Source organism: Perissodus microlepis, chromosome 20 (assembly GCF_051167445.1).
Source record: "Perissodus microlepis isolate ML-2025 ecotype Zambia chromosome 20, ASM5116744v1, whole genome shotgun sequence".
Taxonomy (NCBI): domain Eukaryota; kingdom Metazoa; phylum Chordata; class Actinopteri; order Cichliformes; family Cichlidae; genus Perissodus; species Perissodus microlepis.
Window position 1 is genome coordinate 24,569,738 of NC_140480.1, and position 15,791 is coordinate 24,585,528.

General features: G+C 39.8%; 1 protein-coding gene across 3 annotated transcripts in view; it reads left to right on the forward strand.

The window, feature by feature from the left end:
• col9a3 (collagen, type IX, alpha 3) overlaps positions 1-15,791 on the forward strand; it is a 30,006-nt gene that overhangs the window by 13,053 nt on the left and 1,162 nt on the right. Inside the window, exons 1-31 of one of the 3 annotated variants that reach the window (XM_084918409.1) lie at positions 257-1,298; positions 2,066-2,134; positions 3,384-3,419; positions 3,966-4,037; positions 4,176-4,229; positions 7,249-7,284; positions 7,700-7,723; positions 7,911-7,964; positions 8,721-8,774; positions 8,952-8,993; positions 9,099-9,155; positions 9,694-9,747; positions 9,875-9,928; positions 10,060-10,113; positions 10,200-10,253; positions 10,384-10,437; positions 10,517-10,570; positions 10,655-10,708; positions 10,798-10,851; positions 10,955-10,999; positions 11,089-11,142; positions 11,260-11,313; positions 12,059-12,112; positions 12,195-12,266; positions 12,813-12,848; positions 13,043-13,087; positions 13,597-13,629; positions 14,228-14,374; positions 14,489-14,543; positions 14,674-14,856; positions 15,545-15,622. In XM_084918409.1, the coding sequence (XP_084774535.1) occupies positions 1,233-1,298; positions 2,066-2,134; positions 3,384-3,419; positions 3,966-4,037; positions 4,176-4,229; positions 7,249-7,284; positions 7,700-7,723; positions 7,911-7,964; positions 8,721-8,774; positions 8,952-8,993; positions 9,099-9,155; positions 9,694-9,747; positions 9,875-9,928; positions 10,060-10,113; positions 10,200-10,253; positions 10,384-10,437; positions 10,517-10,570; positions 10,655-10,708; positions 10,798-10,851; positions 10,955-10,999; positions 11,089-11,142; positions 11,260-11,313; positions 12,059-12,112; positions 12,195-12,266; positions 12,813-12,848; positions 13,043-13,087; positions 13,597-13,629; positions 14,228-14,374; positions 14,489-14,543; positions 14,674-14,856; positions 15,545-15,622 (1,852 nt within the window). In that variant the 5' untranslated portion in view covers positions 257-1,232. Of the gene's footprint in view, positions 1-256; positions 1,299-2,065; positions 2,135-3,383; positions 3,420-3,965; positions 4,038-4,175; positions 4,230-7,248; positions 7,285-7,699; positions 7,724-7,910; positions 7,965-8,720; positions 8,775-8,951; positions 8,994-9,098; positions 9,156-9,693; positions 9,748-9,874; positions 9,929-10,059; positions 10,114-10,199; positions 10,254-10,383; positions 10,438-10,516; positions 10,571-10,654; positions 10,709-10,797; positions 10,852-10,954; positions 11,000-11,088; positions 11,143-11,259; positions 11,314-12,058; positions 12,113-12,194; positions 12,267-12,812; positions 12,849-13,042; positions 13,088-13,596; positions 13,630-14,227; positions 14,375-14,488; positions 14,544-14,673; positions 14,857-15,544; positions 15,623-15,791 lie in introns of those variants that run through there. The other 2 variants (XM_084918408.1, XM_084918411.1) reach the window with 2 other exon arrangements.

Genomic DNA, 15,791 nt, shown 5'->3' on the forward strand with positions numbered 1-15,791 from the left:
GTAAGTATTTGTATAGCAATACTCCTCCATAGTATGCCACTTCTACATACAGATACTATTATTATTATTATGATGATTATGATTATTACTAGCAGTGATAGCTGTACATGGAGTAACAGATGAATAAATGTCTGTATTTATGAATAACATACTGAGCAGGAGTAATGGTATATAAATGATGAATTAAGTACTTGCTAACACCTTACTGATGCTTAGTGTGACATTAAGTGATACCCAAGTTTCAATAGAGTCTAAGCCCCTGTGCAAGATCTGTAGTTCAGAAAAATCTTGGGGCTTAATAGCAATATATATAACTGTCATTTGTGTGGTATTGATAAGAAATGTCCTTAAAATGTTCAAAATGTGCTACAGAGAGAGAAGATATAACAGAAATGTTAAAGGCCCCAAAACAAAACCATGTGGCAATTTTTGTCTGATCATTCAGACAAATATGATGAGAATCACTCCAAAGCAGACCCCAATACACCCACCCAGTATCTCAACCTATCAACCATAGCTTGGTCACTCTCACTGGTGACACATTTCAGTGGAATAAGCTCTAAAAGCCAGACTGAAATTTATCAAGAATCCTGGATTTGTATCAAACAGCGGTTCTCTCAGATGCTGAGGGTGAACACTCAACCAGCTGTTAACTATTTTATTCAACTCCTAAAAAGACAAGAATCTGTATGAAAACTAAACTTGAAAATAGCAACTGAAACCAAAAACTCATGGAAAACGTTTGGATACATCAGGAGAGCAGCGGAGCTTTCCCCGTTTACTTTGTATAATCAGGCTCCTTTTAACAACCAGAGGTGTCGCCCCTGCTGGCCAATGATTTTTTATTTCCTGTGTTTCTTCCACATACATTTCACTGTGTGAAGTTTTTTTTGGGGTTTTCTGGGGGGGTAATTAAATTTTTTTTTGTAATACATTTTTAGCTCGGCCCACATTTTCAGAGTCCGAAATCTTGTCTCCCCCCCTGCATACTACCACCTTCTCCACCTCCCACCCCCCCTTTCGCCTGTGTTCAGCCAGCTAGATTGAGTTCAGCCCCTTCGGCTGGAGGCTCGGGTTTATCTGGAACTAAAGAGAAAGCTATTCAGGAGCTGTGCGCCGCCAGGTGAAGGAAGGCTCCGTTTTGGACGCTGGGGGGGAGCGAGAGAGGACCGAGGGCCGGGGATTTGACTTTTTCTGTATAAACTCGGGTTTGTGAGGGCGAGTGGGGAGCTATGGCGGTGCTCTCTGCGCTTTGGGTGCTTTTATTGTCCCAACTATTGATATCATCCTCAGCCCAGGTAAGAGTTACTAAGTTATTACCCTTCTTTTTCTTTGCATGTCATTGGTGATGGGTTTGTTTTTTTACCTGCAGATCTCATGTAGTAAGCCAGTAATTTAAAAAGTGTGTCTTTTGTTTTGGTGACAGTGATGATGATGATGATAGAAGTGACTCTCTTCCGGCAGGTTTCAGGCAGACATTTGCACACTACCTGAGAACCTGATGCTTTCTGTGAACCTTTTTCCTTAGTTGTACATATATTGTATTAATCCTGACAAATTAAAGAGGAACTAAAATGAACAGGGGTCTCTCTGGTTCTGCAGGTTTGTTGCTCTGCAGTGTAATTGTGTGCAGGTGGCTCTATCTTTTGCGCTAGTTAGTGAAGTCAGGCCGATGTTTTGCTTGAACCTGTGGAATGCGCGGATTGGAGATCAGTGCGCACAATGAAACCTCTGTTCACTCCCTGACTGAGCCGAGCTTTGGAGCAAGTCTTTAGAGCAAAACTGTTGTATTGGGTGATCACAGCAGTACAGGTTTAATTGAAGAGGATTCTCATAGTGTTCTTACAGCACTGATTTGAATAATGTTTTTCATCGTGATGTATATGTTTGCCGTTACATCGTTAATATTAGTTGTATTATTTTCTATCTCTCTCCCTCTCTCTTATTCATTCTCACAGTCACTGTGTCAAAATATGCCAAACATTTATCACCACTTTCTGTTGCCTCCAAATTTTTACTGCATTCCATCAAAAGAGGGTTGATTCTCATTAATTTCATGTTCCAGAGGCCAGGCCTCAGAGGAGCTCCTGGCCTACAAGGACCCCCAGGGCCACCAGGAAGGGATGGCACTGACGTGAGTAGACCAAGGGTGTCTGCATATAAAAACACCTCTCTGTCACTTAGACTATTAAACATGCACCAAAGTTCAAGACGATGGGAGTTAAGAGTAGATGGTAAGCACTTATATTTTTGTGGGTAATAAACCCACATTTATTTATTTATTTTAGATTTATTTTCATATTTTAAGCAAAATTGGGAGTAAAAGTACAGAACAAGAATACAGACAGATTTTTTTTTAAACTGAAAATTTAGTTTATATAGAAATTCACACTCAGTTACCTATGGTATACTATGGTTTGCTTGTGCTTAGGTGTGGATAGGTGATATTATTTATTAGTATTATTTGAGTGACTCCTCCCACAACCCCTCCTACAAGTATTAAATAATAATGATGGCTATTAGGTAGGCAGGCTTTAAGTTTATCTTCTGAACAGAGTTGTTCTAAATTAGAAAAACTTGTGTTTTCTTGAAAAAAAACATTTTATTTTGTCTACAGTGCTCCTTAAGATGATTACAGGACTCATGCAGTGTTAAGGCCATCATAGCATGTAGTTAGACAAATCAGAGAATACAGACAATGTTTTACATTCCCCTGATGCCTTGCCTTCAAGGTTTTTATTGCAGGTAAGCATATGATGTTATAGTAAAAAATAAATAGAGAGTAAAACAAGGCTTTATTTGCACAGGGATGAAGAGGAAATTGGATTACAGGCAAGCTAAGTAAAAAGAACAACTTTGCTAACGTTGCAGAGTACTCCCTTATCCTTTCTGATTTTTGTCAAACTAAACTAAAAAAAGAAAAACACTGAAAGCAAATGTTGTCCATGCCTGTCAGAAAACTTTTAGTTGTGACTCCAGTGAAGCTTAGGCTAACAGAGGGCCCATTCATACATTCCCCAACCCCGTGAGACCATCTGAAGTTACACCTCATACCTCCTGCCTGCACCTTCAGCACCCCTCCCCTATGCAAACCAAACTGTCATGTGACCGGTCAGCATCAGGTCGCTGACTGGTTTGGTAGTGTTTGCTCTTCCCCAGTCACAGCAGAAGCTAAACATTGTATAGAGTGAAGCAACCCACAGTCTCACTGCTTCAGTTACCTAAAACACTAAGTTACTGATGAGCAAAGAGGGGCTAATGCTAGCTCTGCAATAAAAAGCTAAAGTTTTTGGGTCTGTGTAGCAGTGGCTTTGAAATTTGTCTCTTTCAAGATTAGCTTGAAAACAAATTTACTTACTTATTTTTTTTTATCTGATTAACAGGGTAAACCAGGACCTCCCGGTCTGCCAGGGAAACCAGTAAGTATTCCAACAATTTTAGCAAAGTGCGTTTTATTCAGCCACAACTATAAGCATGCGCCTAACTGTAAGTGTTTTTCTTGCACCTTTGAGTTCCTCAAAATAGGTCAAATTATTGTAAAATGGTGTTAAATAGCTGCAACTTGTTTAAAGACCATGATCCAGAGACAGAACTATTTCTTCTCCACTTGAAGTAAAATGCATATCCATGAGCTATGGAGCAAAGAAAGACTGCCATTTAAATTTGAATATGCAACTCACTAACAATTAACTAGATGTGCAAAACAAATAAATTAAGCGTAATATTATTAGGAGTCTTTCCTACTGGTTCAAAAGTAATCAGACTACCCTGCCTTCAGTCGAAAGAAAACAGCACCTTGGTGCCTTAAATAACCTGAAATCAGAAATGTGTTACTTTACAGTCTGTCTTTTAGGTTTTCCCTTTAACGTGTTTACCTTTATTTTATTTTGATGATGATTCTGTGATACAAGAAGAACAAATTAATTGTTTATCTGGGATGTAAATTACTCACTCTGCTTTTGTAGGGTCCCAAAGGGAAAGCAGGAAAACCAGGGGGACCAGGACAACAAGGACTGCCGGGACTTCCAGGTGTAGATGTAAGTGTCTGATAAGCAAACACAGCCAGTCCTTAAACTAAAATCAAGACACCAGCTCTGTTTTTATCTGTACACAAACATAGAGATGCTATAAAATGACCAGTTACTGTTTAAAACATCATTGCACTTCCTCTCCAGGGTTTGACAGGTCCCGATGGTCCTCTTGGCAGGGATGGACCCCCAGGAGAACCAGTAAGTTTTTCTCAGTTTTGTGAGCTTTCTGGGACACTGCTAATACATTTAAAGATGCACTAGCTGGGTTTAAAGACCTCCTATCTACTTCACACTGGCCTTCATAATTTAGCTGAAGTCAGCCACTTGCAAGACACATGTAGGAACATATACGTATGCATGCAAACTCTGCATGTTGATTCTGTTGCATGAAGATGTTTAAGAGGCCTAACAGGCACAAGGTCTGTGCTTTCTCTGTCGGCCTGGATTTGTCAAGCTGGCTCAGCCTCCTAGTGGGAATATTTTTAATGAGGGATCAGAATCGGATTTATTTCTACTGCTTCCATAATCCGGCTAGGAATGCACACCGTTTCCCACCAATCTGTGAAACCATGGGAGATAATGAACTCTTGCTCCAATGCCGAGGGTAAACAGGTATTATCCTATCAGAAGCACAAGAGAAGACAGAATTACAGCACCTATGACATCAACTGCTGCTGCGTCTTAAAATGAAACAGGAAGGCTTTTCTTTACCATTGTGAATATATGAATATAACATATGATATGATAAAGACCGTGTGGCCACTATAAAATGGCTTCAAAGTGACCAACTAGACAGATAATGCTCTCACTCTCCAAGCCCCTTAGCAATTCCACTAATTAGCCAACTTAATGAGGAAGCTTGTGTCAACCCATGTCACTGATTACTCAGACGACTACACTGTTACTGCTGGCTCATAGTACTGAAGAGTCATGCAAAGACAGGATTAAAGTGTTAAAGTCTTTGACAGAGTCAAAGTACAACTAACTGAATCAGACATAAAGTCTGTGTGAGTGTATACACAGCAACATCACAACCATTTGTTTATGATGTGTGTGACAGTATGTCCTATTACACGCTGAGGAATGGAGCGAATTAGTGCAACATTGCTGTGTTACATCTGTTTGTTTGGAGTCATTTTGCCAATCGTCCTCTGAGGCACCACAAATACAGCTGGGAGGAAGTAAACAAAGGAGAACTAAAAGAAAAGAAGACGGGGCACCTCAGCAGACCACAGTTTGATCATTTAGTCCAATAACTTGAAAAATAATTATTGAAAAAGCATCTTATTACTGTCCTCCACAGCTAGCCTAAATCTTGGCTAGAAAACCAAACTTAGGCCCACCCAATGAGATTATCTGTTTTTATCTTTCTTTTGCTCTTTCTTTCTTTTGTTTGTTTGTTTGTTTGTTTAGTTGGGAGGGCATCATTGTATAAATATTACACATGAGTTCAAATAATATTTTATTTTTAATGTGCAATACTAAATATTGCACGTGTGAAAAAGTGTCATAACGACACACGAGATGCTCACAAAAAAGCAGTCTTTACAGCTCAGCCCAAAAAAGCCCTTTAGCTCACATATTTCACACGATTCACACGGTTTTTTTTGCCGACATCTTCCAGTACTGATGATGGGAGAGTCCATCTGCTAAAGTCTTCTGCAGTGCATCCCACAGATTGTCTCTGGGGTTGAGATCTGGAATCTGTGGTGGACAATCCACGAGTGAAAATGATGTCTAATGCCTCGTGAACCACACTTTCACAGTTTGAGCCAGAAGAATCCTGGCACTGGCATCTTGGAACATGCCTCTGCCATCAGGGAACAAAAAATCCATTGATGGAAAAACCAGGTCGTTCCACATATTCAGGTAGTTAGCTGATCTCATTTTTTCAGGTACATAACGTTGCTCAGTGTACACCTCCAATTCAGTGCAAGATTCTCATATTTTTTCTATGTTCATGTTCATGGACATTAATTCTAATTTTGTCATGTGAGCACAAATTTTTGAGTGACATATTTAGATATAATAAGATAAGAACCTTTATTAGTCCCACACGTGGGAAATTTGTTTTGTCACAGCAGGAAGTGGACAGTGCAAAAGTTATGAAGCAAAAATTAGAATACAATAAGAATAAATACAGTCCACAACTGTACAGAATAGAATAAAATACTATATACAGTAGAATAAAATAGAATAAAATATACAATAGGATAAAATTAGAATATAAATGCCGTATACAACTGAGTAAAAATACAACGATGCCAGAAAAGAGTATTACATTGTTGTAATTGTTTGTATTGTATTGTTGTGTCAGAGGCACATATTTTGTCCAGAGAAAGCAGGAAGGAACCATCATTGCAAACAAGAAATCAAACCTTTAAAAGAGATCACAGCCATTGAATTTGAACCCAGACAATGACCTTTTTCTAAATCCAAGGTAGTAATTCCTAATGCCTAACTTAAACCAAGTTGAATTTAGGCCCCTTGCATGAGCAGTGAAATGATTTGCTCCATCCCCAACCCATCCAACCTTTATTTTTCATTTATATGCCATAAATAGTAGCAGATCACAGATCTGATACAGCATTACAGCAGGTGTTTGGGTGGGCACGGGTTGCAAAGTGGCTTGCAAATGCACAAAAACGGCAGACAGACCAAGACAAATTCAGCACTGCATGATATTAACCAACTGGATGCATAAAGTGGCATCAGATGAGTGTTCAGCTGATGTAGGTCTGTTGTTAAGATCAGGTGATCTACCAGAACTGTGGGCTGGCTCTTCTTGACCTAACACTAGGCTGAAATGTATTGCCAAAACTATGGAAGCTTGCTTCGAGATAGACGTTGTACTGTTTAAAACTATTTTTTTTTCCTTTAGAATAAGTTGATGTTTATCACCAGTACTGTTCATCCTGCTGGAATAGCAGGCTTTATTAACACATAAAACACAAACTCTTGCAGACAGGCTACTTTAAACCTAAAGTATATATATATAAAAAGGAAAAAAATCTGAATTTCTGTTATGTCTATATGTGAGCATTTATTGTAGCATCTTTACTTTGCAATAGTGCCTTGGGGTGAGTGTTTTTGTGAGTTGGCGCTATATAAATAAACTGAACTGAATTGAATAGAATGAGATATGGGCCTTAAAAGTTTCTGCTAGGTGTGATTATGCCTGAGAGGCTGATTGTGATTTGTGCCTTGCTATCTACAGGGTGAAGCAGGTCCTCCTGGGCCACCTGGACCTCCTGTAAGTAACCCCACATGTGTAAAACCTAACAAGCCTTTATTTTCCTCTTCTCTTATAAGTAAGCACATGACTGAAGCTACTGTTACACAGAATATTTCCCTAAAATACTTTTACCCACAGTAATTATTAAACCTACAGCAGTTGCTTTTTTCCGACTTTATTATTTCATGCTGAGAGAATACCTTTCTGTACTTGTGCTCCTGTTAAGTCAGGTTTATGATCAGCTCTTGTGTGACTCAAGCAGCAGTGTCACATTTTGTCTTAGGATTACTCAGATGTCATATACATAAGCGCACACTGGCCTCAAAGCAACAATCCATGAGAAATATTCTCATGGTGGATATTGTTTCAGTGTGTGAATCTAATCATTTCCCAGGTGTTTGTGACTTAATTTGCCTTCCTGTGTCTTCCGTAGGGCAGAGGGAGACCAGGAGCTTCAGTGAGTACACAGCACTGTCTTTTTATGTTGTTCTGGGGGAGTACACCTGTGGTGTCATTTTTTATTTATTTATTTTTGCTTATTTACATTCTGCGATTAGATGCTCGTTATTCTTTGATGTAGTTCAGACAGTGTGCGGCATATGTACTCTGGTGGCATGCGAACACCCAGTCTCTTTTGTTTCTAGGGACTTCCCGGCACCAACGGGTTGCCAGGCGGACCCGGACCCCAGGGCCCAGTGGTGAGTGTCTCTAATTAAGATCTCCTGTCATCATTAAGGGATTTCTTCATTCAAATAAGAATGAGGTAGTCTGTTTCATTTCTGTAACTACAGAAAACTCTTATGTTCTGCTTGATTTTTATTGTGAAAAGATAATCGCAGAAAATGTATACACGAGCCTCTGCAGCAGAAACAATAAGCTACAGTAAAGCTAACAGATCCTGTGATCTCAGCTTCAAATCAACCACGACAACATTGCCCTAAATTTCTGTATACTGTAGCAGGAGGATAAGAATAACCACTGACCGAGAAGGACACATCGTCAGTGTTTCTACTGGGTCACACTTTATTTAGGCTGAACTCAGCTCATTTGTAAAAGCTCAGTAGGTTTCCAAAGACCCCGCAGGCCTGTTAGAACTCAGTGTAATGTTCAGGCTACTCTCAGAATTATTATAGCAACGGGTCATCGGTTGTTCACTGAATAATCATAAATAGTGTTTGATATGGGTTTTCCACAAAAAAGTCTAGCAAGGCGTTTCCTTTTTAAAAGAAATTGTTCTGATTGCTCTAGAGGTTTCAAGTTTACTTCACTCTGTACAGTTAAGCTCAAACAACAGTGTGAAATGAAAACAAGAAAATCACATTTTTGTTTGAGTACAGTACAAAGACAATTCCTGATTTTAATCTAGTTCCATCACAACCTTCCAACTCGGAAAATAATCACGTCTTTTATCCTGAGATGCTGAAGGTGCTTCTGCTCCTCTGTGTGTTTCTCAGGGTCCTGAGGGTCTTCCAGGACTACCGGGACCTACTGGCCCAGATGGACTCCCAGTAAGTGCAGTTATCATTGTATATCTGGTGTTGGTACAGTAGCCACATTGTCATATTTTCCCAGTCACCCAGTGGATATCAGGAAAAGCACTAAAAAAACAAAGAATGCAGCAAAGTCACGTTTAAAGTAAATGTTGCCGTATTTCTCACTTGTGTTGTCATTATTCAATCTTTCAGGGTCTTCCCGGTACACTTCATGATCTCAATGGAGACCTTCTGGTAAGTGTTTCTTGTGAAAACGGTGTGATTTGCAGAAAAATGAAGATGTGCTCTCTACATACACTGGCTGTAGAGGTCTCAGTTTTTTGTCTCTGTACTCTGCAGTGTCCTGCAATCTGTCCCCCTGGCCCGCCTGGTCCTCCGGGAATGCCGGGATTCAAGGTAAACAGAGTTTTGGGGTTTTTTTGTTTTGTGTTGTTTTTTAAGCACGATGCTAGACCAAAGGTGGCCGACAGGAAAGAGTCATACTATAAAAAGCAATTTAAGTAGCACTAACAAAAGTGTTTCAGAAATGTAAGATGAGCTTCTTAGAATGCATCTGCTGCTACAGCCTATACCTACTAACCTACCAATAGCAATGTAGCATGGCATTGCTCATGAAAAAAACAATGTATGGAGTTAAAATGCACAAAACTAAATGTTTGGCATTCCATTAAAATTAAATTAAAAATGAGCTGAATTGTGGGAGCATTGCTTAAATGATCCGTAGTCCATCACGACTGCACAGAGGAAGCTGTGTGGTGAAAAGAAGAAGCAGAGGTGTTATCGTCATGCAGTCTGCGTACATCAAACATCCTACCAAAGTTTATTAGATCTACATCACAGTAAACCCAAAATGTTGCTGAAATCTCCCAGTGTGTAAATATAAGCACTCGGCTCATGACGCCATTCACTTCTGTGTGTGTTTGTGTTCATTTAGGGTCACACCGGGCATAAAGGAGACAAGGGAGAACCTGGAAAAGATGGAGAGAAAGTGAGTTAGCTATATGGCTTGAAGATTTTTTCTGTTTCTGTTATTATTATTTTATATTACGGCTGAAAAGAGAATCAACATCTTTCTGTGATTTTAATGTTTACATTTTGCCCTGTTTTGTCTCTAGGGTGATGCTGGACCACCGGGTCCACCAGGTCTTCCTGGCACTGTGGGTCTGCAGGTGAGATTTGCCCACATAAGTTTTGCTGATTTAATGCACTACGACAAGGATTTTCTGAAGAATTATTTGATGATAATAGGTTGTTGTTGTCTTTTAAAGTGCTTTCAAAATGTTCAAATGCTGTGTTTCAGGGTCCACGTGGTCTAAGAGGTTTACAAGGCCCAATGGGACCTGTAGGCGACAGAGTAAGCAGCTTTTACCTGTTTTCACTCAGTAGATGTAGATTTGTGTCAGGGTGTTTCTTTTGACCTCGTTCTCTGTTTGTCCCCAGGGCTTCCCTGGTTTCAGAGGCAAGCCTGGCATCCCTGGCATTATTGGAAAGACAGTGAGTCTCCCAATGTTTATATCACAAAAATAGAAAGAGTTTATTAGTGCTGGTTAGTAGTTCACAGCTTAAATAAATGGCAGATCCCATCAATGAATAGCTGTGTGTGTGTTTAATCTGATGTTTCCAGGGTGATGGTGGAGAAAAAGGACCACAGGGATTCAAAGGACCCAAAGGAGAAATAGTATGTTAAATAATTTTGATCTGTGATTTGAGCGTATACATAAGATGTAAATATCAAGTCTCAATGTGTCTTTTAACAGGGTAAAATTGGTCCCAAAGGAGCTTCTGGTGGACCAGGGCCCAAAGGAGAGCCTGTAAGTGCAAATATACAGAATTTAAGATTCTATATTTATATCACCTGTCAGAACAATGAGAGTCATATCTGATGGATCCAACAGGGTATTCCTGGCAGAGATGGCAAAGACGGAACCCCAGGGTTGGATGGTGAGAAGGTAAGATGCTTTTTTTTTAAAAAAATCTTTTGCTTTAACTGCTTGATTAAAGAGATTTTACACCAACTATGACGTCTGTCTGCTGACAGGGCGATCCTGGACGCCACGGAGTAGTTGGAGAGAAAGGACCAAATGGCCTTCCTGTAAGTGTTATTAATAATCACCACTTTCATCACTGCCATGAGAATCACCTTCACTTTCTGTGCTTTTTTTATGTCCATTCATGTAATTTTGGGGGGGTTCTAGGGTCTGCCAGGAAAGGCTGGTACAACAGGATCTAAAGGAGAAGCTGTGAGTATCACCACAAAATATATTCTAACTTTAAAACTATGATTAGAAACATGGAGGAAAACTGTTATGTTCTCGTTCCTTTACACCAGGGTGATCCAGGAAAGCCCGGGGAGATGGGACCCTCTGGAGAGCCAGGTATTCCTGTATGTATCTGATGGTGCTTTTAGGGAGTTACAGTCTAATAAATGTGTCACTTGACCCAGCAGGTGAGCTCTCTAAACTTTTCTGACTTGTCTGCAATTTCTTTCACTTCTCTTCAGGGTGAGATTGGCATCCCAGGAGAGAGGGGGATAGCAGGTCCAAGAGGAGTGGCGGTAAGTTAATGATCACGCTGTATATTAAGTGAAATCGTGCACGACCTGTTGGTGCATTGCTGAAATTCTAGCATTGCTATTTAAAAAAAATCAGAAAAAGCCTCAATATAAGCTCTGCCACATTATTAAAATTCCTGCTGCACATCTTTTGATTACAACCCATTTATAGAATTTAGGCTTAGGTTTCCAATACTTTAAAGTTTGCTTCTTTAATGACCAGTGGGCGGTTTTTAAACCACAATGGCTGAAAAAGAAATGGAATTAACAGAGCCCAAAGTAAAAGTCTAAAATGAGGAGCAGTCTACAACATGGTACTAAATTGGAATAAAATGAACCACTGGCCTTCCATGTGAATGATAATCTCCAAGAGTGCTAGGAGTATTTTTTTCTCTGATTCAGTGACTTACTAAGGTGGAGTTATGGAGCGATACCTACAGGGAGAGCAGGTATTCATGAGGGAAGAATTTATAAACAGAGAGATCTTTGTTTTTCACATCAGAGCCTGCGGCAAGGAAAGAAAGATAAAACTCGCCACGGAATTAACACCCCTACTATCACACACCGCACTGCATAACAAATCCTGCCTCACATAACGACCTCCTGCATTTGTTTAGTTTCTCTTACCCGAATCAAAAGAAGGAAGCATCATTAATTTCCAGTGCTTTTTTTTTTTTTTTTTTTTTTTTTTTTTTTTAGTGCTTCATGTTTTCTAGACAAATGACATGACTATGTCTCTTTCTGACAGGGAGGTATTGGACCAGTGGGCAACCCTGGGCCTCAGGGAGTGAAAGGCTTCCAGGTAGTTGCTTTAAATGATTTATCATCATCACTTTTTCTTATTACTATTTCTTAATTTAATGATTTTGTGTCATGTGCTGCAGGGAGTCAAAGGAGACTTGGGAGATCCGGGTCTTCCAGGACCAACAGGAATTCGTGGAGAATTTGGTGACAGGGTGGGTTTTTAATTATTCAGGAGAATGATGCCCCTGTAACATCTTAAAATGTCTATTTTGTCACCCCAGGAGTCCAAAATGCAAATGTGACCAGTTTACAGCTGAAGTAGAATATGAAAGCAAGAAATGTAAAGTGATGGAGTGACTTATTTGTTGCTAAAAAAAAAACAAAAACAACCCCAGTATAAAACAAACATGGACATGTGTAGGTGTGTCCCCGCGTATCTCCACACAATCACAGTGGAGACGTGTGACTGTCCAGCTGTGTTCACGTTAGGACACTGTATCCCACTGTATTACCATCCTGTCTCAGTCTTAGTGGTATAAACTCAAACTGCAGCCCAGCACAGACACAAAGTGGCCTCCTGTTCAGAACATGAGGACAGAACAAAGCCAGCCTTTATACCAGTCCCGGTTCCCCTCAACCAGCCCACCGTGCTTCCTTTCATCCCCAACCCCCATCCTTTTCCCAGCCAGCCGGCCTTCAATAAATATCTCTGCATGCCTCTTATTTATTCTCTCATTCTCTTTTTTTCAATCCTATAGGGCCCAGTCGGGGCTTCTGGACCTAAAGGAGACATGGTAAGTCACCAACATCTCCACTGATGTCCTGTGATAGTTTTCATCCAGCTTTTTGAAAAGTAAACTAAAGAAATTATTATTTTATATGTATAGTCCTGCAAATACATAGATTTTTCATAAGCTTATAAGATGAAAGACTTTCTTCAGTTATGAGTTATGTCACATGCAGTTCAGATCTCACGTTGTCATTTCAGGGTGTTGCAGGAAGTGATGGGTTACCAGGAGAGAACGGAGATCCTGTAAGTGTTTTCGTCATTGTCTGAATACTAACACTGTGCGGTGTTCGTAACCTACAGAGCAGTTACTGTGTTTGCAGTAGTTAGTTGTACTCTTGGTACAGAGGCTAAGGCCATTCCACCTACTCAAGTACATGCACGTGTCTTTAACGCACTTCATTGTTTTGTACAAGTGTATTTGGCTCCACGGGTCCTTTAACGAGTTTTATGGTGCTGGACAAAAAGTTTTAGGGAGGTATCTTTTCGTTTTTGCTGCCAATGGATCAGAAAACACTGAAAATATGGATATTTTTACACAATTATAAACAATTATTTAAATCTACTTATTCTGATAGTGTATTTCTCTGTATTTTAGCATGACTTTGACTTATCTATTGTCTTTATCCCCTCTTTTTTTATTCAAAGCTGCATGAAAGATGCTGTACCAAACAATGTTTGACTGTTTGAATGCTGCATACAGTTCTGTAATATAACGTTTTCAGAATTATCTAAAACAATGTCCTTATTTCCAGGGTCCCTTTGGGCCAGTTGGACAAAAAGGGCAGGTGAGCTATATTTCCTGTTACATTTTGCAATGTTTTGTGCTTTTACATCTTAGAAATCAGCTTTTTATCACCAAACTATTAACATCTATTAACACCAAACATAGATCAGATGTTATGTGTGGGTGTAATTAGCAGCAAGTTTGTTCCAAACTCCCTCACTAAACATTAAAAACTGGCACCTAGCTCTGAGCTTTTGCCTACTTGTCAGAGTCACTGCACATCATTCAGCCTCACATTCCATGTTTAATAGGATTAATTAGAGATAGGTATTGCTGCTTTAGCTTTATTGGCCTGTTTGCTGCTATGGCCACGAGGGAAAGGCGAGTAACATCAAGCTGCAGCACAATTTATGTAATTAGAGACAGCACTGATGAGCCACCCTCTCTTAGTCTCATTTACTGTTTGCTGTGCTAGTTGGAGTAATTATCAAGCAACAAGATGCCACCCTCGCGTTGTTTCAACAGACCCAGTTTGCTCCTCGTTTGGTGTTTAGTCAGCGATCAAATGTTATGGATGTTTTCAGCTTCAGTTTGGAATAAATCAATTTGTTTTTGCAAACATAATGAGTTATTTAACAGATAATTGTTGTTGATTGTAGCCAGGGAAGCGAGGTGAACTGGGGCCTAAAGGCGTGACAGGTCCACAAGGAGAGGTTGGGGGAAGAGGGCTTCCAGGAAAAGAAGGCCCAATGGGCTTCCAAGGGGAACAGGGTGTGCCTGGACTTCCAGGAAAGAGAGGTGTACCTGTAAGTGTGCTGTTCTTTTTTCTTTTCTTTTTTTTTTGACTGCACAAAACTACCTGTTTAGAACATATAGATGTAAATGGTTTCATATAAACTGCCTCAAATCTGGTGTTTCAGGGTAAACTGGCAAGTGAGCAACACATCAGAGAGCTATGTGGCCCAATGATTGATGGTGAGAGATCCTAATTTAATCTTCACGTGTAACTCATTCTATTGTCAAATATATATATATATATATATATATGTGTATATATTTTTTTAAATGCGGGATTTTTACCTTTTGGTGCTTCTCCAACATGTAGATCAGGTTGCACAACTGGCTGCCAACCTGCGAAGACCCCTGGCACCTGGAATGGTGGGCCGCCCTGGCCCTCCAGGGCCGCCAGGAAAGCCAGGAGTTGCAGGCTCTATTGGGCATCCAGGTGCCCGAGGTCCACCAGGGTACCGAGGCCTGCCAGGAGAACTTGGAGATCCAGGTCCCAGAGGTATGAAAAATGAAACATGTCACAGGAGCACAAAAATAATTTCACTGCTGTTTAGCCTTACGGTTGCATAATCAGATGGTTAACATCAATGATAGAAGACATACTCAGATCCTTCACTCAAATAGCAATAGTACACAAGTACCAGTAAACACGTTGTATTAAAAGACACATTAGCAACATAACTACTTAACTATTCAAAAATAAAAATATTCATTTTAGATGGAAAGAGATTTAATCATTCATTACTTCAGTGTAGAAACAATACATGAGATTTTTGCACACTGAGGGAGTTAAGGCTGCTGATTACCAGCAAAAGATGGTGAGATGATTATTGGTCTAAAAAACTTTCTTGCTACCCAAATATGAATTCTGTTTTCTTACTTTTGTTTGCTTTTCCTTACTAAAATATTGGCTCATTTGATCTAGCTAAGCCTCGAGCAGTTACTTCCATGAAACCATCCTGAGTTTTTGGGGTTAAGAGAGAGCCATATTTGGTGGAAAAGCTAATTAGTCATGACAAAAAGCCCCACTGGGATTTTTATAAGAGGCAGCAAGACACAAAGGTTTGAATTCACTGTAAAGTTTAAACTGGTATAAAAAGGAAACATGTAAACTGTACTTTAGCACCACACCTATGTAAATGCACTTTGTTTCCACCACTGATTGAAATTTTCTGCTTTCACAACAGGTGATGTTGGTGAGGCAGGTGATAAGGGATCCATTGGTAAAGCCATTGATGGGCCTCCCGGAGACCAAGGATACCAAGGTATGTGCTCTCATACGGAGAACTTCCATCTGAACCAATCATTTTTCTTTTTTATACCTACATTTGAACTACTGTTCTAAACATCCACTCATCTCAGACTTTGACTTGTCAAACAGACATAAGTGTATAAGTCTTCTGTCACTCCTGCAACTTCTAACTACAGCACATT